The 25,234-nt window shown below is 41.1% G+C and overlaps 1 protein-coding gene across 7 annotated transcripts in view; it reads left to right on the plus strand.

Annotated features, from left to right (window-relative positions):
• ptprub (protein tyrosine phosphatase receptor type Ub) overlaps positions 1–25,234 on the plus strand; it is a 154,144-nt gene that overhangs the window by 75,656 nt on the left and 53,254 nt on the right. For all 7 annotated transcript variants that reach the window (XM_061050887.1, XM_061050889.1, XM_061050891.1 and 4 more), the window contains exons 3-7: positions 3,361–3,632; positions 11,190–11,271; positions 14,902–15,017; positions 19,740–19,914; positions 23,219–23,512. In XM_061050887.1, the coding sequence (XP_060906870.1) occupies positions 3,361–3,632; positions 11,190–11,271; positions 14,902–15,017; positions 19,740–19,914; positions 23,219–23,512 (939 nt within the window). The remainder of the gene's footprint in view (positions 1–3,360; positions 3,633–11,189; positions 11,272–14,901; positions 15,018–19,739; positions 19,915–23,218; positions 23,513–25,234) is intronic.

Genomic DNA, 25,234 nt, shown 5'->3' on the forward strand with positions numbered 1-25,234 from the left:
TTTGAGATTTAAAAAAGTGTTGCCGTATATATAAGAAGGCAATTGAATGGATTGCAAGCACAAGTGGCAGAGAACAGACAGCTGAAACGACTCCAGTTTGCAGAACAAAGAGACTGTCAGAAGTCTTCTGCTAGACAAACACATGGTGGCTCCAGTGCTGATGACAGACTGAAGGTTACAGTCAAAGTGTGCAATCAAGTTGTTTCTTATAAAAGCTGCAAACTTCCAGTCGAGGGGTTACTTTTCCGATAAGTCCACACATTTCTATGAGTGTTGGAGTGGAGTCGTCACTTGTGTGTGTGGTCAAGGCTCCGACCTCTTCTTTACTTCTCCATAATAACTACATGGAAAGTAACACATTCTTCATGTCCAAACTAAGCTTCTTCTAGACACGTGTACCCCAACTCAAGGTAAAGTCTTTGTTGACTTTACACAAATTGCTGCAAGACAGTAATTCTTTATAACATGGAAAGTAAATGCTGCAACTATTGAATAAATACCTCTGCTGGATTGTTAATGCAACATGTTTTTATTCTAGCACTCTCCATAAAGTGAAAGCCAAATATTCACCTAGGTTAGTCTGCTGTTGAGCGCTTCCTCTATTAGACTAGACTGTAATCCCCCCCCCTCTCATCGCCAAGTTTCTTTTTTTCTTTGAGGCTTTTTCTGTTTTCCCTTCAAAGACTCCACCATGCTGTCGCTAACTGTATCACAGTGGCTACCCACACTACCCATTGCTCTGGCAATGCAATCGTTGCTGGTTGACTTGAAACGCGCAGCCCTGCTGGTGTGCCAACATGGGAATGTGACCACAGAAAACAGATTTTAAAAACTTTGATATACTTTGGAATACAGATAAATGTATCTCTGGATAATAAGCCTGAGCTGTAACTATGCCATCACGGATTAAAACTCTTATTTTGATGTGTTCAATTTCAAATCACTTGTTTTTTTAATTCCTACTCTCTTATTTTGGAGGTAAGATCATTTGATTTTTGGACTGATGTTCAGCCAAGACAAACAATAAGAACATTTTACCTCTGGACTCAGGGTTCCTAAACATGATGTGTTCAGGGCCTACATCTGATATGTCACAGTGTGTAATTCAAGGACGTTTCTTTCTCCTGCATCACATTCACTCACCTGCAGCACCGTATTAAAAAGATGACTTCACCTATCTTCGATTTGAATCTCAAAGGAGGTTAGAGAGCAGCAGAATAACTGCTTTATGTGTCCCTGCATCACATTAAAGTAAATTGCAAAGTCAACAGAAAGGTGTTAATAATGTCTATATATAAAAGAGAGGGCACACTTCCAGGATATAACACACAGTGAGGACAGTCTGGCTGCCACACTTCAGCCCTTTGCTATTGTTTTATGAGTCCCTTGTGGGCCTGCAGGGTGCAGGAGAGGAGATGGATCCTGAAAGATCTAATTAAGCAGAGCCAAATGAGAGTGCCGAGATCTCAAGCCCAGGACGAGACACAAATCAGGGGCTGTTGACAGTCGGCTGCAGGGCAATGGGGCTTATGCGGGAAAAGGCCACACTCTTGCCTGCAGATAACGACCGTCTCTGCTCCTCTGCAGTCCTCATTTGAACTATCTTTATAGCTCATGGCCAAAGGTTGTGAATCTCAATCTCATTATGTAGAACATCGGCCTGTGGAGTTACACGTTTTGTCTTATTTGCACTTAAACAGGTAATTAGTGTTTTCTCAGTAGCCGGGCGACGCTGCTGAAAAAGCAGATGACTCCAACAGGTGTCTTGATTTTTATGTAGTCAACTGAGAGAACGACAGAAGAAGCTTTTTATTTTTTTGTGCCTGACAAATAAAACTTTTAACTGACGCCACCTGTGTTTGAACGGTCATCAAGTTTGAGTAAGTTAAAGCATTAGGGAGTTAATGTGGTTTCTTTTGTTGGAAAAGCTTGCTCATTTCATTTTGCAGACACTGGGGGATGTAAAAAAATGATTTCCCTCTCTGACAATCTAGCATTCACATGCTGTAACATCTGAGTGCAGAATGAATGTCTGCAGGACACCTGGCGCCATGTCTGCCACTGTCTGCTCTCCTGGGCTCTTTTCTGACGGAGAACAGAAAGACCTTGGAGTACAGAGACAACAGGCTTGATTATGAGAGTACATAGGAAGGTCTCCCAACATTGCTGTGCTAATCACGTTAGCGGGCGCAGACTTCGAGGCAGGACAGATGCTAGGCAAAGGGCAATGGGGTTATGTTATCCTGATTAGAGGAGGCTTCGGGGGGTTGGTGAATCTGGTTTGCTACCTCTGCATCACCTTGCAGTGGGAAAACTGCCGCTGTTTCTTTGTGTCTCGCTCAGGCTGTTGGCTTATCCTTCCAGCTTTCACTCGTATCTCTCTCCAGTATTCACCAGAAGTAGCGCCTCAGCCAACACCGATTTGTGTCTTTTTTTTTCTACAGGGCACATTTCTTTTCCTGTTATCAACCACCCACACACAGAATGAGTGGTGGGAGAATACTTCCTCTTTTTTTTATTGTTGATTCACCCTGCTTAAAGCGGTAAAAAGTGTATGTGTTCCTTTGTGACATGTTGGCCTTGGTTAATATGAGTCTGCCTAACTCCAATCCCTCAGTGGCTCAGGAAGAAACCTCCAGCATTTATCTATAAATCTACACCACTCGAGTGAACTGTATTTTAGACATATTCACAGCATAAAGGCTGATGCTTCTTTTACAAATGTTTGTCATCCTGGCTACATCAAAGGGGAAGAAACATGTCATTTTAACTCATACTGATACACATGGCACACTCGTAGGACGTCATTACTCAGTTTCCCCTATGTGGTCTTCCATTTTCAATGAATAACCATGAATATCTTTTAAAATAAAATACACTGATATTAAAAAAAAAACCTGACTAAAGAGTAAGGAGTTATTTCTTCCTCTAGAAAGACGAGCTTTGCAGGTTCTGCAAGTGTCCGTTGGGCAGCTTTTAATTTCCAATTTAAAATGATTCATTGCTGCAGGCGTCTCAGCTGCTTGTTAACTTTCAAAATTCATGCTTCACTGCAAAAAATGTGTGGTTGTGATTCATATGCATATATGACAGCCGGTGCAGAGGGAACACTATTATTTAAAATAAACCAAAAATTACATTGCATCTGAGGCAGAGAATAGCATATACCAACCAGTTCAATTATACATGGATTGGCTTCAAATCAAACCATCCTCACTTTTAATAACTTTTGATATTGGTATTCAGAACACGAGTTTTTTATATCATACCTAAGCATACAGAGTTTGGTCGTACGTATAAGAAATGTCATTCAAGTTGTATTTGAATAAATAACTGATGGCTTTTGTCTTTTCCTTTCAGGATCTTATTTGTTGGTGAACTCCTCCCAGCATGCAGTGGGTCACCGTGCTCAGCTGCTGCTGCAGACGCTGAGTGAAAACGACACTCACTGCGTCCAGTTCAGTTACTTTCTGTACAGTCGGGATGGCCACAGTCCAGGGGCCCTGAAGGCGTATGTGCGAGTGAACGGCGGTCCGCTCGGGAGTCCGGTGTGGAACACGTCGGGGTCTCACGGCAAGCAGTGGCACCAGGTGGAGCTGGCTGTCAGCACCTTCTGGCCTAATGAATACCAGGTACGCACTGACTCATTTCTTTGTTCCCTGATGATTTAATGAAGGAACATAACGCTCTGACACTGATGAGTTAAACATTTAAAAGAGGTTTCACTTTCATGAAGAAGATCTGCAGGCCCGACATCTTAAACAGCTGAAAAATGTAACACAGTGAGGCTCTGTTGATCACTATTCAATTTAGCCTCAAGGTGAATCTGGTCTTAATTACTTACATTTGCAATTTAATTAGCATTGATTCTCCTGTGGATGTAGCCAATGTTAGCGCTAAAGGGCCCTAAATGGGTATGTTGTGGGAAAGCCTGGTAGAGATTCCATCCTCCGAGACCTGAGAGTATCCAGCCATTAGCATAGCATGTCATTACCTACTTACGGCACACAAACATTGACTGGCATCTACTGTGGGTGCCTGCCGTGTTGTGCTCTGTAGACTGCACAGTCAGGTGAGCACGATTGATATCCATCAATTAATCCAATTTCTTTTTTCTGCAAACTCTGCGGAGCTGTCAAAAAGCAATTAAGTTGAGTAGTGTGCATTTTAAGAAGTGCCAATCCCCCCCCCCCCAGACTTAATGATATCATGTTCGGCCCTGAAAGATCTGACCTTCACTGTGTAAGTAATAGTCGCCTCTTCTGCGGAGTGACACTGTTCTGCTATCATCAGATGTAAATGTTTTCAACTTTATGGTTAACAGGCCTCAATACGTGCAGTGTATACATGCCGGAGCTGTCAAAGATCAAGGTGAAGGTTTTGCTGCTCTGCTGAATGCACGGGGATATGCACACATTGTTAAAAGCTTTGTTTCCAGTACGTGGAAATAATATGAGCTGGAAAAGAAGCTGCAACACTTCTTCTATCTTCTATTAACTAACATTAAAAATAAGAAATGATATAATAAAAGTAAGAAAAAGAACATTTGATCATATTCGATAGATTAATCCTCCATTTGCGTTCAAAATGGAAATAAAATGTTTGTGGCTCAGCCAGCCAGTGCTACTGCATTACAGCCCCTCACAGCAAGCACTGCTGTCAGTTAACTGTTCATCGGCTCAGTTTTTAAACAAATAAATGATGGTGTTAGTGGGAATTATTACTTCTACAATAGCTTTATTAAATGTTTGAAATAGCTGCTGCTCTTGCGCTGGATGTTGAATAGTGAGGGAGATGAAAACAGTCAAGTGTCTTGCTAAGGACTTCTTCACGGCTGATGGATGCAGTGAGAGATAAGCTGTGATCGCTGTGTTATGAAACAAAACCCAAAAGCACTTTTCGGCTCGACCATCACATCAGGACAGACATGAATGTCATAATCACACATTTTATCCTGTTTTCACTTTTCTCTGTCAAGTATTACAGCAGAGGGTCAATTTGCCGGTGTACTTAGAGATTTTGTTCTTCAGTGGAGCTGTGTCCTTTTTGTTTCACAGTCCTGTAGATCTCCAAAAACAAACAAAAAAAAACAAAAAAACAGTACATGCTCATAGGTGAGACAAACCGGGGCTGTTGCTCCGACTGAGAAGAAGACCGAGGATTATTATGGGTTCACCCCGGTAAAAAAGCTGTCTTTCTAATGTAGGAGAAGGATATGAGTCTAACACTTCAATAAATAAAGACAGTGTATCTTGTCATAGAACGGTTTAAACCAGGAATGACCAAGCTTTTATATAACGTGGCTGAAAACATAGTGTTCCCTTTTATTGGATTAAGTTTGGACACAAGGGCCCGGAAGTTCAACATTTTAATTATCAGGATTTGGAAATCCAATTTTTATTTTTTTTTACATTTGACTTTTGTGTTCATTGGATTAGATCTCCCTGAACTTAATCCAAATTTGTCAAGATTACCAAAACCGAGATGGGACTACATACTAACATTTAGGCCATTAGCTATGTGACATGGAGAGGGTAAGCATATGGTTTTACCACTTTCAATGTTTTATTACTTTCTGTTCTTGGATCCACTCTGATTTCAGCCTTCCTCTGGGATCGGGATGTTCCAGACTTTTCCTTTTTAATTGTTTTTTTGTTTTTTCAACTCCTTCCCCAGTGTTTTAAAAAAAATCCTGCTAAAGGTTTGACCCGAAACAAAAACAAAACTTGATAAGGTGATCTAATCTGATGAAATATTTGTTTTTCCTTCTGAACAACCTGTGCTCAGGAATTCATTTAATCCCACCGCCAAAATCTGATAAAATACATTTCCAACAACTTGTCTCAGGTATTGGCACTATCAGAAGAAAAGGATCAAATCGCAGGGAGTAAGGAAGCTTTGTCTGTTGTTCCACATTTAACTTCACTTTGCTAAGCTTGTGCTTATTATTAGTACAAAGCAGGCAAAACAAACTGCCCCCCCCCCCTCCTCAAAGTCAAATAGTACAGCTTACATGGCTAATCCCTCTGCAGTGAAAAACCTCATCACAGTGGAATGACACGAGGTCTCGCTTTGCAACACGTCGCTGCTTCCTTTTACACAGACGGAACAGAAACGGGTCAAAAGAGTGTAAGGCTGAATGTTTTCATGAAAAGCTGTCCTCTGCTGTGAGCCAGGTCTACACACAACATGATAACAATAAGAGGCTGTTTAAGTCTCACGGTTTTCTTGAGATTCATCAGAGTTGTAGAGCCTCTTCTGTGTCTTTTAACACCAAAGGGTTTGACTTATATGAGCTCTATAGCTGATTTATTTGAATCACTTTGGCTTTTAGGTGACAGACAGGCAGATATACCTTGTCATTAAACTATAGCAACAAGATCTTTTTAAAAGCAGAGGTGGAAAATAGATACCTTTTCTCATTATCTCTTCAGCCAAATAAATCCCATTATCATTTATTTTGGAGAAGGCTTTCCTCTCCACAGGTTGTCGCTGCCTTATTAGATTTCAGGTCATATTAGAGCTCCCATTTCCTTGCCTACAGCACAGAAATACAAAATGTCTGTGGAGCCCTTTCCACTGCACAGATACAGATGTAAGAGACAACTCTCAAGGTCGCCCATTTCAAGAATCAGATGTAGCCTGTAAAAAAACCCACAAAGTTTACAGCACAGATAGTCCCTGTTCTGTGTCCTAACAACATGATTTACAAAATCTATTAAAACAGTCAAAGTAAATCTCTAATTAAAGCAAAAATAAGAATATACTGAACAACCAAATCACCTCATCATAATTTGTTTACCTACCTGTTCATTCTTTTGTTGTTGTTGTTGTTGTTGTTGTTGTTGTTTTTACACCTTTAGTACTTAAAGAAAAGATTGCATCATTCATGCAGGACTTTCTCTCAACATGTTCCCATTGCTTTTTTTTCTGTCCAAACCACGAGTTCAGGAATCTTCTCTGATCAGTTTGCTCTTTATATTAATGTCAGGGTTGACGAGCATTACACAAACACATCTTCCTTCTATTACAGTGGGGAAATTGGGATTTGGAGTTGGATGGATTTTTTGGGGAGGAAATCTAAGAGTGTTAGATCACCTTGACATGTCTCGATTGAAGATGTTGTGTGTGTGTGTGTGTGTGTGTGGGGTGTACTTTGCCATATTTCTCTCTGCCTGTTATTGGTAGAAGTGTTTGCAGTACCAGGAGAACCTTGTTATCAAATATTAAAGATGTTATCCTGCCCTCCAAGACTGACAACTAGAGCGAAGACGTGTCCCACTCCCCTCCTTACAAGCTCTCACTTTCTCTACTTTGTCTCTTTTCTGACTTTCCCAGTTTGGTATCATAATACTTTTTTCCATACGTTGATATTAAATGTATGATTAATTACATTTTACTGATGAGGTTTTTTTTAAGATCTTCTAATTAATCAATAAAACATGAGACTGAGTGCTTTTCTACAGAATAACAGCACAGCTGTGTTTTGGTCACAGATGGAAATGTAATCACAGTGGTGCTGAAATTCAGGACAACATTGTCTTTTTTCATCGCCAGTGCTTATTTAATCAGTAAATAAAAAAACAGCATGTAAAGAAAAAAACATTTTAGGGGTGCCCATGGTGGTTACTTCACGCGCCCCATGTATGGAGGCTGTAGTTTGAAGCGGGTGTCCCGGGTTCGAATCCGACCTCCGGCTCCTTTCCTGCATGTCATCCCCCACTCTCTCTGATTTAACACTCTATCCTCTGTACTGTCTCTACAATAAAAACATAAAAAAGCCACTTCCTGGTGCAGTCACTTCCTGGAGTCTTGTCGTCTCTTTGACCTTGCTTGCCTATTTATTTTGCGCATTTATGATGTTGACGAGAAAGCTTTAGCTTTAGAAAAAAAAAATAAGATAGACCCAGTGAAGCTGCTTTCTTTTCTTCTTGACTCCATGCTAAGCTAAGCTAAGCTAAGTTTACACATGAAATTGGACTGTAATTTCTTGTGACAGAATGTTGACAGGCTGATTTTCTCAAATGGAGGGTGGGAGTCAAACTGAGCTGAACTAGCACGCAAAGCTGACTGGGCGAATTTTATACAAACTTTAACTCTGAAATAGAGACGTGAAGATTTGTCCCATTCTGTACACACGTAGTCTGAGCTTGACCTTATCCCCCATAGTTAATGAATAATAACTTTTCCCATGACACCATCTTGTTTACTTACTACAAAAATTTGAAAGCCACGGCACATCAAAGACTTGTAAATGAGAACAATCACGTCGCAGCTTTGTCTGATATTATCTCCTATTTTGCGGCGGCAGCCTGCTGAGAATCCTGCGAGCTCAGCCTGTGGCTAGGTAAAAAAAGAAGCCCTGTGTGAAAAACGGAGCTATATTCCTAACCCTTACACTGTATTTTCAGACATAGACCGTTATCTCCTGACATTTTCCACCTGAACAGATTTACTTCACTTTGTGACCTTTTGTCTGTGAATACGCGTAGAGTTATTTATCTCTTACTGCGTGTAATGGTGAGTGAAAGCCCTCTGTGCCTAATGGTGTCTCCCCCCTCCCCTGGAGTGGAGGAAGGTAAAAGCTGCTTTATGGAGCTGGATAAATCGTCTCCTGATTTGTATACATTACAATTTCCTCTAAAAGCCATTTTTACAGGGTAATGTAATATGTTCTCTTAATGTGCATTTTATATCAGTCATAAATCGCTGCACGTCACACTTTAACTTTTTTTCAGGAGATGATTCCTGCATTTTAATTTCATGGAAGTAAAACGGCCGTTCATTAGAATAAAGTTTGGGCAGACGGGCAGCTTCATTGGGAAAGTGGCTTTCAGTAAAAATCTGGGAAGGTTGTTTATTGAAATAAATGCTCTGAATGTCTCCCTCTTAATAACCTCCTACCCTAATGGCTAAGAAGACTGCAGATTAACCAGTAATCAATCTGTTATTGAATGCTTTAGAGCAGCAGAGAGTAATAACACCTCCAATCAGGCCTACAAAGACATTTTTAACCATTAAGCCTAATCAGTGTTTCTGGCTAATTTTGATGTGAGCCAAACTAAATTGCTAGTGTGTGCTAACACGGTTAATTCAGGTCTACATATTGGAGCATCTTGTGCCTTAATTACTGCTGTAAATATTGTATGTTTATGCAGGTGCACACTAGGAGGGAGGGGAGGAAGAGAAAAACTACAAACAGTGGTAGAAATAGAGAAAGACGACGCAACACTGAAAGAGTGAAATGAGACAGAAGGATCTGGAACAGGCTTCAAAGTAAATATACCTCCTGAAATAGGGCAGAAAGTGGGAATGATGAAAACAGGAAATGTTATTATCCCTTTAAAAAAAAAAAAAAAAAAGAAGCAGCATCTTCCAGCTCTGGTTCCAGCTGTGTCTTGAAACAAACAGAAAAATCGACTCTGGCAGAAGGAGATTCAGCCTCAGTGTCCTTCTGTTAGCCGGAGGAGAGAAGCCAGCTTCATTCAGAGCTGTGTCACCCTCCAATACTGAGACCCAGCAGCCCCGCACCTTTCCTCCTGCTTTCCCTTTTTAACTTTTCCATCCACTTCTGTCTGCCCCTGGTCTCCCCTCTCTCCCCTCTCGGCACACCTAGCTTTCTGTCAGGAGATTTTTATTTAACCCCAATCTCCTCACATCCCATCATGAAGTGTCGACGTAGGTGCCTTTAGGGGGTGGTGCATGACCGGGGTGGTTGTCACACCAATTGTTGCTTAAATCACTCGTCTTCCTTCCCAAGTGGAGGTGGACTATCTCTGTCCTGCTGACTCTGGAAAGAAGGTTTTTGGGCCAGAGGTCATGAGATGTTGTTGTAGCTCTTATATTAGGTGTGATAACACAAACTGAGTGTGTTGGGAGGGATTATCTTGATGTCGTACTGATCTATGTTCAGTCATTTGTGCATAGAAAGTTAACCTAAGGTAACATGTTGGAGCTAAAGGTACTCTGAAGTTTATTAATGTCATTAAATTTCACATGAAATAATGAATTTAAAACGTTGTAACTAAAGGAAACGAGCAAGGCTCCTGCACACTGTCTTTGTGCTGTGTTTATCAGATCGTACAGCGTCTCGGTCTAACCGACCTTCTTCAGGCATAATGGCAACAAGCAGACATTTACATGTACATGTTGATGTCTGCTTGCTGTCATTATTCAGTTTTACCCTCCTCCGACGCACACGCCATGCATTCAGGCGTGCAGAGATCTTTGTCTATGTTTTTCTAAACAGTGCAACTCAACATCAAGGTAGTAGCAGAAATATGTTTTACCAGTCCTGACTTTGGGGAAAAATGAGTTCCACTCTGTGTAAACACAGACATCAGACACATTCGAAGTATCTTGAATGATACAAGGTATAGCTGGTTTGTGTGTGTGTGTGTGTGTGTGTGTGTGTGTGTGTGTGTGTGTGTGTGTGTGTGTGTGTGTGTTTGTGAGAGTGTGTGGCCTCCTCAGTAAAACTCCAGACCCATTGTTGGGAGCCCTGTTGTAATCATTTGGTCGGAGGATTATGAGAAACAATAACTCATAGCTGGCCTTCGATCAAACGTGCCGATGGAGGACTGTCCTTGCTGCAGCGAAAAACAAACATCACCCCTGTGTCTCATAACTCCTTCACTTTTCCTGAGGATGGTGATTTGATATTGATTAGGTTTCATGAGAGCCTGCTGCTCATCCAGCTTATTGTCTACAGGACAGTATGGAGCTTTGTCCTCCCCTGAGTCTCGTGGCGCTGTACAAGCTGTATTATCTGCTCTTACGGCTTCACAGCAGCCTGCATCCTGAATTTAGAAAAGAGCTCATGACTCAGGCACCACATTTTGTGCCTTCTGATGAAGCTATTATTTCACCTGGCCCTGCGGACTGTAACAATACTTATCCACCTCTTTATTTTTATGCTTCCGTCTTTCCCTATTTATATCACTTTCTGGCTTTTTGTTTTGGGTCAGCAGATGTGGAACAACGTGGCGATGGAGTAGTTTGTAATTAATGTGCCTGTCTCTGAGAGGGGGACAAGAGCAGCAGAATGTATGCAGCTCTTCATGTTCATTATGAAAACGCCTTTTTGCTTCAGCGCTGAGAGCAGTAGGTTAGCCACAAGTGTAAGCTTGATTTGCTGTAATTGTTGAATTAAATCTGATTAATCTGAATATGTGTTTGCTTTTTTGCAGGTACTGATTGAGGCAACGGTTTCCAGGGAGAGGCACGGCTACATCGCCTTAGATGACATCATGGTGCTCAACTATCCCTGCTGTAAGTGCCACTTCTGATAATGAATTGCAATTACAGGAGGTGCTGGAAGACAAATAGGGTTTAGTGGTTTGGGTGGGAGATGTACTTGTATGTAAGAGGAGAGAAGAAATGGCTGATCAAGCTTTCATATTGGTGTTGCACGTCGTCCTGGAGCGCCCTGCAACAGCAGCAGAGCTGTTAAAACACTGTGACACCTAATGCCAACACTTCCTTCCACCTGCCATCCTGCCGTCCTGCCATCCTGTCATCCTGCCCCGTTTGACAACCAAATGCATTTGTTAATTTGGTAAACCTTGAATTGTTTTTTGAAAGGCTTCTACACACTCATGATCTTTGGCTTGACCTGACATGTGGTGTAGATTTTGTCCTTACTAACACTGTACAGAGGTTCCTTTTTCCATACCAGTGCTACAGTTCAAAGCGCTATGAAAATGCCTTCTCTTTAGGTTTTTTTTTAGTTTTAGCGACAGCTTCCTGCAGCAGGGGCTTTTTGTGTCAGTGGTGTAAAAGTGGGAGTAGCAGTGCAGTGTGTTGTCAGCCCCTGAGGACCATGTGTAAAACATATTCAGTAAGCCCCATGAGCTCAATACCTGGACAAACTCTCTCTGTGACACTTTCACTCCCTGTATGACCCACTGCTGAACACAAGTGCTAGTAGCACATTTAACAGCCATGTTCACACTATTCTAAGTGACTCATATAGCTGACTCAAGCTTAGAGGGCTATTTTTGATCTCATGGGGATGTAATGTTTTCTCACTGTCAATACTTATATATCCCTCTATCATCTCTGACATCATAATCAGGGTAAAACTAAAATGCTATTTTAATGTCCGTTGTCTGTGTTTCAGGTTGTAAGTTTTAGGGTAACTGAGGAATGTAAATAATTTCACTGTGTCCTGATTTACAAGATACTGAAAAGAGAATTGAAAGTGAAAATCCAGAGGGACGTCGAGCAAAGTTAAATAGCATATAAGATAAGCTGTTAGCTACTTTTAGACAACAGCTAACACAAGCATTCAACTGCTCCCTTAATTACTTTGCGTTTTATTAGAAGTTCCAACAAACATAATGTTGATAATGAAGTGAACCATCACTTTGTATTATATAGAAATGCTTGTTGTATTGTTTTGTGTAAAGTTACAATCAATATTAACTTTCAGCCACTTCCTAGCTTTTGGTCATATTAGCCAGTAAGTGGCTGAATGCTAATGTCTGTAGCTTTCTGTGCTCAGCCAACAGGTTAGCAAAACGGTTGTTTTAAGTTGAAATATGGCCAGATGTTATATGTCTTCAGTTTTTAAGCAATCAAGAAGTAGTGAATGACACTGATTCATCAGATACTCTTATTTTTTTTAAATTCCAACGAGATGTCAGACATTGTAATAGCATTTGAGCTATCCACCCTTGCATTGTTTGTAGGCTGACTATTCAGACATGTTGTGTTATAGACAACACTTGCAATGTTAAGTTTGGTATTTAACCCTACTGCATGCACACCGCCCAGTCAGCCACCATGTTTTTTCCCTAAAACAGCAGATGGCATCCTCTGAATGCTCCCACTGTGGCCATTAAATAATTAAGACTCTCATCAAGACCTGAGCATGCCTTATGATGTGGCACACTGCCAGCCTGCACTACTTGGCAGCGACAGGGCAGGGAAAGGAGTGAAAACCGGAGGGAAAGTGTCACATAGTGGAAAGAAATAAAATAAAATATGAGCATAACACGTTTTGTAAATTCTTGATAAAGCACTGTGGACATTTTAGTTTTATTCTCCTGAGACGTAGTCTTTGACTTTGGAAGCAGAAATGCGCCCTAATGAAATATTTATCACTCTAAAGAGTCCTGAGGATAAGATCTGACACATTTAGCTGTATTACACCAGAGCTCTTGCCAAATGGAGTTTTTTTTCCCCTTTCTTCCGTTCACACTCATTACCGTGTTTGTTTATGTTCGGCTCTCAGGCATGAATTATGAATTAACCTTAGGAGGGAGAGTCACTCAAAGGAAACATGGCCGCCTGCGGGGTACAGATGTGAACAGTCTCCTCTTACTACTGTACACAAACAAGCTCAACAAATTGTCATCTCCCCATTCTGCTAGATAGCAGCACAAAACCAAGCAGGGGATGCATGAGACCAAAACATTTGCCTCTCCCCGAAGCTTCAGCTTCACTGCCGCTCTGCCATGTCTCCCCGTCAATCATCCTGAGTGACATGTGGACTTCTCCTACCCCATTTCTCAGAGATGGCAGACAGTGCTGCTGGCGTTTACCCAGTGATTTCACTCTGCAGGGGTCTGGATCTCACTTCTCTATTGTTAATCACAGAGTTGGGTGAGAGGGCTACTCCCACACACTGACTCATTTGTATCTCCGCACAGCATGCTGGGACATTATTAGTCAAAATGTGGAGGACTGATGCTCACTCTGAGGCTTTTCTCACACAGATTCACTCCCACAGTTGGCTCATTTATAGATTGCCTCTAATCTGATGTTATTTGGGTCTATGGTAATGGCTACTGAATGACCCTTTTAACACATATGTTTACAAACTAATCTACACTTTATGTTAAAAAAATAAAAACACACACGCAGAGGCGCTGCTTGTCAACAGGCAAGGCAGGCAGGCAACGGCTTGGGGCCCCAGACTGATAGGGGGCCCCTGAGGGCTGACAAACCTTAAACCACAGCAGTGGCCCAAAATGTGCAAATTTAGCAATGACAGTAGGAAACCTCCCTAAGGGTGCCCCATCTGACAGCACTTACTCTCGTTGGCTTATTGCTGTGAAAACCAAAGTTTTTCAGTGAAAGGAATTCATAGAGAAATCAGAAACATGACATTAAGAGGAAGGAGTAAGCATGGCAGACATGATGGTGATAAATGCGGGTTGTAGGGCCCCCAATTATTTCTTGCCTAGGTACCCAGTAGACTCTAGAATCATCACTGCCCACACATTATAGTCTGACTTATTTAATCTTATGTTAAATAATATTGCATTAATATTCAACATTCCTGTTCACATACATTTCTGTGGGCTGTAAAGACTCTGCACGTTGAAAGGATAGATACAACAACCTCTTTCCTACGCTGTTAATACATCTGAAACACATGAAAACAAGGCCAAAAGAATAAGAAGAAAAGAAACACAATGATTTTTTTTGTCAACCTTTTTCCTCTTTCTGATTTAGCTATTTTCCGTTTTGCAGCTACATTCTTAAGATCATTATTTTAAACTGTTCAAAGCTGTCAACAAGAAGTTGAAAAGAAGTGGAAGAAACATTATGAAATTAAATATAAAATCAGTGTATATGTATTGTTTTGCATCGATGGAACAAAAAATGAAAAAGTAGAATTGAAAAAGGTGTAAAAGAAAGTTTTTGGAGTTGATTCGTACTTTACAAATTCTCAGTCGCTTTAGGTTTGTCATTGCATTTGTGATAATGAATTAAATATGAGCACACACAGGACAAAGCCAGCTGTTCTCTCAAACCAATATGCCTAACATTCCTGTTAATGTAAAGCCTTGATATAATGGTGCCGTGTGCCTTATTGACATTGTGAACAGCTGAAAGGTAATGGATTTTTTTAGATTCATTGCTTTCCTCTTTATGTTTCTGCCTCTTTAGATAAAGCGCCGCACTTCTCCAGGCTCGGAGATGAGGAGGTCAATGCGGGGCAGAATGCTACCTTCCAATGTGTTGCTGCTGGAAGAGCTTCAGAGGCGGAGAAGTTCCTGCTGGAGGTCAGTGCTTCAATGGTGGACTTTAGAGCTAAAGTAACCTGTGTGTCTGACTTTGATACGTGGATATTTTTACCTCCGGGACAGTCAATAGTACAAAAGACAAACTGCTTTCTGTGCTCAATCCTCCATCTTTGAGAAGTACTTCAGGTCATGGCCAGATAATGAGGCAGTGGACCTCCTGGGTTCAGATGTCTAAAAGTCTTTTATAAACTTCAAAAATCACCCAGAGACAAGATGATCACTTTCTGTAGTTTTGTTGTTCTTCTGCATTTTTAAAAATCATGTATTTGCTGTTATTTGCATCACTTTGAACTGCAGTGCTTATCCTTTTAACATCTCATTAGTGACTTCTTTCTCTCATTTTGTGTTGCTTTGTACTGTTTAACATTTCTTTCATGTTGTTTTTGCATCTGTTTTGCGGTATTTGTGGGGGTTTTGTATCTCTTTGAAGCAGCTGATCCTCTTTTGAGCATTTGTGACTTTTGTCATTTTGTGTCTCGTTGTTTCCGTTTTATGTCTTTGTTCCAGTTTCACATCTCTGTGTAGTTTTTTGATGACTGACACTGATACTGTTCTTCAGAGCAATCATTAACTGGAGCCATTTTTGATTTCGATATTCCAACAAATTGTAACTCAACTCAATGTATTACTGCATTATAAGCGCAGTGTGTTACCTCAGAATCAGTGCAACACAGTTTATTGTGTTGTTGAATCAATCCGTGTCCCAGACGTGTTTGTGCTTAAATAAAGATAGCAGAGGCAGTTCTAACGCTGTCAAGGCCATCAAGGCCTTTGCGCCTCCTCACTTCACTGCCTATGTAAAGTAACACTACTTAAAAGATCATAGTGTTCTCTGCTTTCCTCGCTGCTTCCTGTTTGTATTCAGATCATGGTCTGTGCTTTTATTTTTTTTTTTATCTAGAATGGCTTTTTTTTTCTGTGAAGGTCAGATGGGTCATACAGTCCTTACCTCTACAGGGAATAATGGGGGACTTAAGATCCCCACTCTCTTTGTGGCCTTGATTAAAGTACCAAGGCTTTTTTTCTTTTCTTCTCATTGTGGAAATTACAATGCGCAGCCACACTTTCGCTGCTTCTTGCCAACATCGTACCTCCCACTACAGCCAGCCAGAGTTAATCATGGTTAACCTTAGGTAAACATTCTGTTTGGTTTGAAAGTAGAGAGATCTGTGATTTATGTAATTGAAGCCTCCTCACTCCCACCTCTCTGCATTCTTTATCAAACCAGCCATTTGGTCACAACACGAAGATGAAGACAAATTGTTTGGGTAATTAGCTGGCATAACCACACAGGCGTCTGCTGTAATGAGCTCCCCCGGCCATTAGAATGGCTCTCCTCTACCTTTAACTGCCCTCTTTGCCGTCTCTCTGTCCGTCGCACACGTGTCAGTCTGAGCTCTTTTGTCAGCATGTCCTCGTATCATTCTTGCTTTCTGTTGTTGTGTCCTTCCGTGTTCATTGTTTCTGCTGTACCAGCTGCAGCAACATCTTGGCTGCACACGCCCACCTGATTAACAGACCCTTTTGTCGTTTCCTCGCCAATTAGCCGCAGCCAGATTGTTTACGTTACACGAAGCCACCTCACTTTTATTTGATCTATCCTGATTTAACCCTGCACGCTGCAGTCCACATGCTCGTCAGAATGAAATACGCTCAGTGGATGTAGGAGCGTAATGTATAATTGAGATTTTTTTTTTCTGTCATTGCGGTCACAAGATTTGTTGCCTGCTTAACCCTAACTAGCGGGTGTGTGTTTATGTGTTTGTTTGCAAAGGCCCTGCATGAGGTTTGTGTGGTCTGTGGGTTTTTTGAAGGTCCAAATCAGAAGTCCAACAGGAGCTGAACACAAACCAAAGGTCTCCCTGTTAGTCAGTGAAATACGTCCGTGATTTAGATTCTGTGTATCTGTGTAACGTACAGCGAAAGAAGGATGAGTATGAAGTTTAATGTTCACTATTTCACACAAAGAGAACGGCCTGAAAACATGAAAAAAAACTGTTGGATTCAATGTGTTTTGTCGAGACTCCGCAGAGTTGACGGATGCTCGTGGTTTTAATGGGGTGTAACAATGTGAGAAATGTGTCTCATGGTGCAACAGCGAGGTGCATCATGCAACATTCATGCAAACGGCACTCTGTTTTCAATATGACTACCTCCCTCTGTTTCTCACTTTCTGCCCCAACTCACTTTTGTTTATGTTCGGTTTCTGCTTTGAGACATGCTTTATGCTAAAACAAGCAGAGAGCTCACAACCATTGCTACTTCTTCTTCTTTATTGTTTTTCCACCAAAACAAGTCAACATGTTTCCTCTCAGCAATGAGCCTTGTTTCCTCCACTGATTAAACCTTAATGCATTAAAGCCCATCTGCCTCCCAGTTCTAACTGCTGAGCAGTGAAATGTTTTGGTTCAATAACATTGCACACAGAGGACTGAGGTTGTAGATGGGCTTCATTAAGGGACAACTCTTATTACATGTATTACCCCCATAATCACTATTATTTTAACAAGATTCCATTTGTTTTTATGAAAACACGTCTGATTGTCGTATTGCGTGATTGAATCAGAGAAATGCTCCCGTTATCCTAATTAAACTGCACACAGACGGACAATCCTCCTTTGAAATCTCAAAGCTCTAATAAAAAATGACCCAGATTTCAATAATTAAAGTGGGTTTCTTTACATTATTAGCTTTGTGTGTTCCAGGAGCTCACTGGGCAATAACTGCTTACAAGAGCAAATGTAGATAATGAGTGTTTATGTGTGTGTTTGTGGGGGAGGTTGGTCTGTGTGTGCACCTTATAATAAAAACACTAATAACTTTAACATAACGACTTCTTAGTTATATTACGACTGTGTTCTACAACAGAGCTAATGTAGTCAAAGTATTTAAACGATGAAGTTATTTTAAAGGAGGAAAGTAAACCAGTAAATGTGACAGAAAGAAATATGAAACATTTGAAAACTCATTTAATTCGATTCTGGGGATCAGTCTAGTAGAAAAATGATTGACTTTAATTTAGCAGAACTTTAAACAACTAAATTGATGTGGGATAAAAAAAATTACATTTAAAAAAAAAATCAATATTCTTATCTTCTGAGATTTTAAATAGATTCATAACTTCCAAAAACTATGTTTTTTTTGGCTAATCAGTCACTCCCTGCTTAGTGCTAAGGCTAACCCTTTAACTCAGTAGAATGCCAAATAGAGCAGCAAGAAATGCAGCCAGTCTCACTGATGACCGGAGTAGATCCTGAAGTATGTACTCATTCAAAAACTAGACTTTGAATCCAATGATCGATGAATCCAGAATCGTTTTGAATCGAAAATAGATTCTGAATCAAATTGTGACCCCAAGAATCAAAATCAAAATTGAATCATGAGACACCCAAAGATTGCCAGCCTTACAACTAAATCCTTATCATCTTACACTCCTAAAACACACATCAGGTTAATCAATACTGTATGTTCATTCTTTGATAGATCAGGCTGATCAAGGGTGACTTTTTTTTTAAAGTTTAATGTACAATGTATCTGTATCTGTATGTTTAATGTATCTGTATGTTTAATGTATCTGTATCTGTATGTTTAATGTATCTGTAGCTGTATGTTTAATGTATCTGTATGTTTAATGTATCTGTAGCTGTATGTTTAATGTATCTGTATGTTTAATGTATCTGTATGTTTAATGTATCTGTATCTGTATGTTTAATGTATCTGTAGCTGTATGTTTAATGTATCTGTATGTTTAATGTATCTGTATCTGTATGTTTAATGTATCTGTATCTGTATGTTTAATGTATCTGTAGCTGTATGTTTAATGTATCTGTATGTTTAATGTATCTGTATCTGTATGTTTAATGTATCTGTATCTGTATGTTTAATGTATCTGTTTCTCACTCAAGAAAACACTGTTTGTTGATTACAAACTGGGGTTATGAAGTTTCAGTGATGTTTATTACCATGGGCAAACTAATGAGGATCCTGAAGGTTGCATCATGGGAAGTGTAGGATCTAGGGTTTGAAAGCTTAAAGGTCACATATTGGGCAAAATACACTTCACCATGTTTTTCTAACACGATTATGTGTCCTTAATCGGTTTACAAACGCCCCAACTATGAGAAAAGTTCATCCTCTCCGTCTTTTGCCTGCTCCACTTTTCAGAAAAGGTGCTTAACCACGGAGATTTTCAGTTCATGACATCATAACGGGCAGTAACCCCTCCCCCAGGTGGGTGACACTCCCACAGCTAGGTGTTTGTTCTGCCCTCTGAGTCTGCCTTCTCTCCGTTAACAATTGAGCAAGAAAGCCAAGGCTCCAACCCCCTGAAACAGAGGGGTTATTAGGCATGATCAAATACAGGACCAGAGTGGATTTGTTTTTAACCATGAACTTCACAGACATGTTGTGAGGAGCTCTGAGACTTATTGAAACTGTCTGAAGAGAAGAATAATATGTGACCTTTGACTTATACCAGGAACTTTAGTAACAGTCACATCTTGGCCTCTGCTGCTTTAAACTGTCTTTTTTTTTATTATATATAACTGTGAGTGTATTTGAATCAGTGACCTGTGCAAGTCCTGTGTGGCTGTTGCACATCAAACAGGGTTTGAGATGACATGTACCTGTGTTTGTGTGGGGGAGAGAGGAACACGATGACCCGTCCTGTTTTCTCTGACCCTGTCCTTTCTTGCCTTCCAGAGACACAATGGGGACATTTTAACGGCAGCATCCGTCAAGCACTTGAGTCACTGGCGCTTTGTGGTATCCTTCCAGCTAGACAGCGTCCAGCGAACAGATCAAGACCTTTACCGCTGTGTCACTCAGTCCCCCAGGGGCTCCGGGGTCTCAAACTTCGCTGAACTCGTAGTCAAAGGTAAACACTCTCTTTTCCTCTTCTCTTATTGTTGTCTTTTAGTATCTCTCTTGGGTTTGCTTGTTCCCAGCCACCAGTTTCCCTGCTGTTTGTATAATAACAGGATTTTCTGCTCTTCTCGGTCTCAGTAGATTACTGCGTCTGATTTAAAGAGGAACTGAAAATGAAATTGATCCTAACAGGCAGTGATAGCCACGAGTGTGAACACATTTCAAATGACCCACAGGATATTATTTGTGCATGATGGAGGAAATCGCAGACACCTATTTGAAATTGATTCCCCTATTACTCCGCGATCACAAATTACATGGTTGCTCCACACACATGAAGGCTCCGAGGACGGCACAGGACAGTCTCCCCGACATGTGTTGTTTTCTGAGCTGCAGTTGTCAAATAGGCTGCAATACTCGGCTCTTCAGCTCCCTGTCAAAAAGATGCTCACTTGACTTGGACTCCTGCAGACCCTGTCATATCATGTACCACAGATGGTGACCTCACTCCCATTACTCACTTCAGCCCCCCAGCCTGACACTGCTTTGACAGCACAGTAATGACATGGCTGTGGGAGGGTTTGATGGCATAACAATCTCCTGCCCTGAGCAAAGGGAAGATGAGGAGGGGAACGAAGGATGTGAAGGATGCCAAATCTCCTTGTCTTCTACTGTATACCTCAGGGAAAAAATGTGTTTCAGCAATATTGGGAATAAAGCAGCGTTGGTGGGACGGCTATTTAGCTGGTAAGCCAGTCCGTCTCTTTGTTCCAGGATAAAATATACTGTACCAACTAGCCTACTGTTGGGAGGACTTCCATGAATTTTTGAAAGACATTTATGGTTTTTGGAAGATAAATCCTAAATACTACTATATTCCTGTGAGTGGTTCAAACATTTTGTTTTTGCAACGTATAGTTTTATAACCAAATATCAGTCAAAATGGTAATGATGGTAATTTCGTGTAACCTTTAGCTGCACTTTGTGTAAAGTGCTTATTAGTGATTTTAAGCAGTAAATCCTTTGATGGTGAACTTAGGAAATAGTCTATAATAACCAGTGGGATCGGCAGCATCATAGTTCATCATGCGCACAAGGACCTACCACCTGCGTGTGTAGATCACCTTAAGTGTCCAGATTCCCACAAGTGCCCATGCCTGGTTTAGTGTACCACAGACCGTTTTCTGTGAGAGCGTCACAGCTGCTCGAATCGCTGTTCACTCTTAGGCTTGTCCTGTATCCATTTGACATGCTGTGCAAGTTAATGCAAACATGCTAACACACTTAACTTAGATAAGCATACCAAACATGTACCCACTAAACATCTGCATTAGCATGTTGTGGTTAGCATTTAACCTTGAGGCAAAAACATAGATCGATAAGTAGATAGACTGATAGATACAAAATTCAAAACCTATGATTTATAAGAAGCCTTACATAATCAGTAAAGTTAGATCATTAACATGGTAACCATTATCCATTCTGAGCATCAGCATTGGCATGCTTATGGCCTCTAATGTTAGCCCCCTGTAGTTAGCATTAAGCTGTGTCTGTGATTTCCTCGGAAAGCTGCAGGCGTGGCTGCTTACTGTTAGTCTATTTGCATTTAAGCATGAAGTAAATCTGTTTTATTTATTTGAAGCGTGGCTTCGGATATGTATTTTGATACAGGCTGATTGCTACAGTTCAAAACGGAATCCCTTTCCCAAATATTACTAAACCCTCTCACCAGCAGTTGCCAGTAGATGAGGAGACAGTAAATGGCTTTGTAGAAGGCCATGAAATCCCATTTTGTGTGCTCACACTCTCAGAAAATAAGAATGATTTGATCTGCGTGGTTGTGGTTTTGCTTCTTTTTTTTTTATAATGAGGACAAAGATGTTATTTTTGGCACAGCTCATTCTGCCCCTCGAGTGGACGTGATGGCCGGCTGTAAGTCATGTTCACGTCAACTGGCTGTAGCTCGATAATCTATTAAAGAGGAGCCGAGAACAAGTCCTTAACGAGACATTCATAAATCCCTCTCCCCCTATGCTCTGCTCAGAGGAGCCTAATCATCCCCTTAATGAGTTGGATCCACTCATTTCAAGACCATAGATTCCATGCAGGAATCATGATGAAGCCCCTTATTGCCCATTGAGGAAAGCAATACGTCCAATTAATGAATAAAACATTTCCATCTTTGTCCTTAAGGTATTGTATGCCTCTGCCTTTTGTTGTGGCCCCACGGTTGTTATATTGTGATCCTGAGCACATTCCAAGATGTCTGCGCTGGGATTTGCAGACTGATTAAGCATAAATCTCAAAAACCTAAATTAAACAGAAAGTAGCTCTGAGAGCGATGTTTAGTTTGAGAATAACTCCGTATGCAGAGGGAAACAAAGAAAAATGCAAGTCACAATATACTGAGAACAAGACATTGTAAATAAACAAACTTAATGAAGAGATAAAAAAAAAGGGCTGAGAATGTAATTATGAAATAAATGAGTGGGTTGTTTTAGATTAGGCCTCACTGTTACTTAAATTTAACCTGTCATTATGGATGCAGATGATAGGCCGCTTCAGGCAAACTCCTGGCAGTAGTAAGCTCTGCAGAGTAGAGGTGAGGTTCTGGTTAAGTTGAAAGCCAACAGAGAGGAGGGCCATAAAAGAGAGAGGCGCCTCTGCAGAATTGAAGGATTAGTCACAGCCACAGATCTAACTCTGATCTTTTCTCATGCTTTGTCCTCGTTTCTTTTGCATTCCCTTCCCTCCCTCACACTGCTGCCCGTGTAATTGTTCAGTCGCTTGGATCTGCCAGTGAGTGACGTTTGACCGATGGGCTCTGGAATTAATCTTTGGTTTGGCAATCTTTACCGAGAGTGATGTAGAGTCTACTCTTTCGTCATTGGGTGGCCGGCTCTGAAGCCAGCACACTCAGTTAGAGAGGATGATGTACGGCAAATAATCCTTCAGTTCCAAAGATCATACACATTCAGTGCAGCGTGTGCACAGCTGTTTCTCCACTCACTAGTTTGCACAAATGTATGCGAGGCAGTAAATGCCTTCTTAATAGCCTTGACTAATCTGCTATTTGAACACAGTTTGACCTACTCACATCCTGCTTCCTCTAGGGACTCATTTAAGACCCAGTGGGCTTTAATGTAATGAGTAATCTCTTTGGATACAGCTAATTAATAAAATTAACACCACCACCTTAGCTCCAAAGTATATGTGCAGCATTGCACCGTGCCTGCCAGAAAAGGCTTTCACTGATGAAAACATGATGCAAGAGAACAGAAAAACAAAACCCTGCTTTTCATTTCCTCTCACAGTACCTCCGTCCCCCATCGCGCCGCCACAGCTGCTGCGTGCCGGCTCCACTTACCTGATCATCCAGCTCAACACCAACTCTATCCTGGGAGATGGCCCCATTATCAGGAAGGAGATTGAGTACCGCGCCAGCCAGTCTCCATGGTCAGAGGTGCACGGAGTCAACATGGTCACCTATAAGCTGTGGCATCTGGATCCAGACACGGAGTACCACATCAGTGTGCTGCTGACTCGACCTGGGGAGGGAGGAACCGGACCACCTGGACCCCCACTTGTGAGCAGGACCAAGTGTGCAGGTGAGATTCAGCCTTCTGATTCAGATGTTCCTTTTTTTTTTTTTTTTTGGCAAATAAAATCAAGCATTTTTCTGTCAGGTGTGGTGTTAGTGTAAAATGAGTCACACTCATAGGCCTTTTATAAAAAGGGGGACATACCACTGAGATGTCACACATTAATTAGCAAAAACACCATGTCTGTAATATCACATATTTCAAAAGAAAAAATCTGATACCTCAGAAAAAAACTATAAAAATGGTTTGTATAACTATCCCTGCAGAACCCCTCAGATTCATCTTGTGAGACCCTCTGGTAGGAAAACAACAGCCTCATGTGATCTAATGTTGTGTACTTGTAGATAATATAGCAGCATATCATTCCACGCTGTTTTGGGTGATGGCGCTCGAAGTGTACATGCGGATAGGTGTAATACAAACATAGCTATCATCATCAGCATATACACTCATTCATACAGCAGTGCCGTGTGTTTTAACGCCTGACTCTAAACATGAAGGTGCTAAATACAAGCTGCTATTCACTGGCCAGTAGCTGCTGCTGCTGCGTTAAGCTGAAAACACACCACCCACCAGCCAGCTTTTATCCATATGTTGTTTGTTTAAAGCTGACTCATGGAGTATTGTTTACCTTATCACCTTATTCGTTTCCATGATGTCCATGTATTGGTCATAATGTTTGTCGAGATAAGAGGCTCAAACACCCTGTAGTGCTCTCTTCCGCTTTGTGGTTTTGTGTTTGGGCAGAGATAGTCGAGCTGACAGACTCATAAGGAAACATGTTATTCTAAGGGAATGCCAATGTGCACTGTTAAGGTGACACAGCGAGCCAGAGCCCTTGTTAAAGTGATACAGTGCTACATGGTCTTTTAATACAAACGCTACAGGATACTGCTGTGTGATTTTTGAAATTGCTTTATTATATATTCAATCTAGATTTAAAATAACACTATTTCTCCCTTGCACTTTTTAAATTACTCTCAAGCTCCACAGCTCAAAGTCCAGATGCCCAACAGCCAAGCACCGTCATTTAAGAGAGTCTTCAATTACAGGGCTGCATCTGTCGCGATAATCTGCTAAAATTCAATCAGAGAGGAGCTGATGGAGAAGTTTTGATTCAGTCGCTGCATACACTTATCTCAGAAGAAAAGGCACATTTGCTATCAGGGGCAGCTCTTAACTCTGCAGCTAAGGAGACTGAGAGGAAAACTTTTTGGCTGCAAGCGTGGCAGGATTGGTTTGACATTTCTAAAATAAGATAACAGCTGGCTGACTGTAGTAGTTAGCCTTGGTAGGGGGGGGGAATTTTAATACGAAAAGCACAATGAATGGACAAGGATTTATAGCTGACAGTGGTTAAGACAGGACAATATGACACACACTATATGAAGTTAAAATGACTTAATATCTGTTTCGTTAAACTTATTAATCCTTTGAGGAGAAATTCAAATGTACACACTGTTGTTGAACATGCTACACACACACATACTGTATGCTGAAATATACACAGATGCACAAACAGGATCCTATAGACAAGCACTCACCGGAGAGAGGACAGAGTGAGGCGGTTGCTGGGGGGGTGGGGGGGGGGTGGGGGGGTTCGGTGTCTTGCTTAGGGGCAACTTGCTAGTGCTCAGGCCTCTCTCCAGCTACCAATTTCCAGACTAGGTCCGCACCGGGACTTGAACCGGCGACCCTTTGTTTCCCAACCTAAATCCCTACAGACTG

Source organism: Labrus mixtus, chromosome 11, assembly GCF_963584025.1.
Source record: "Labrus mixtus chromosome 11, fLabMix1.1, whole genome shotgun sequence".
Classification (NCBI taxonomy): Eukaryota; Metazoa; Chordata; class Actinopteri; order Labriformes; family Labridae; genus Labrus; species Labrus mixtus.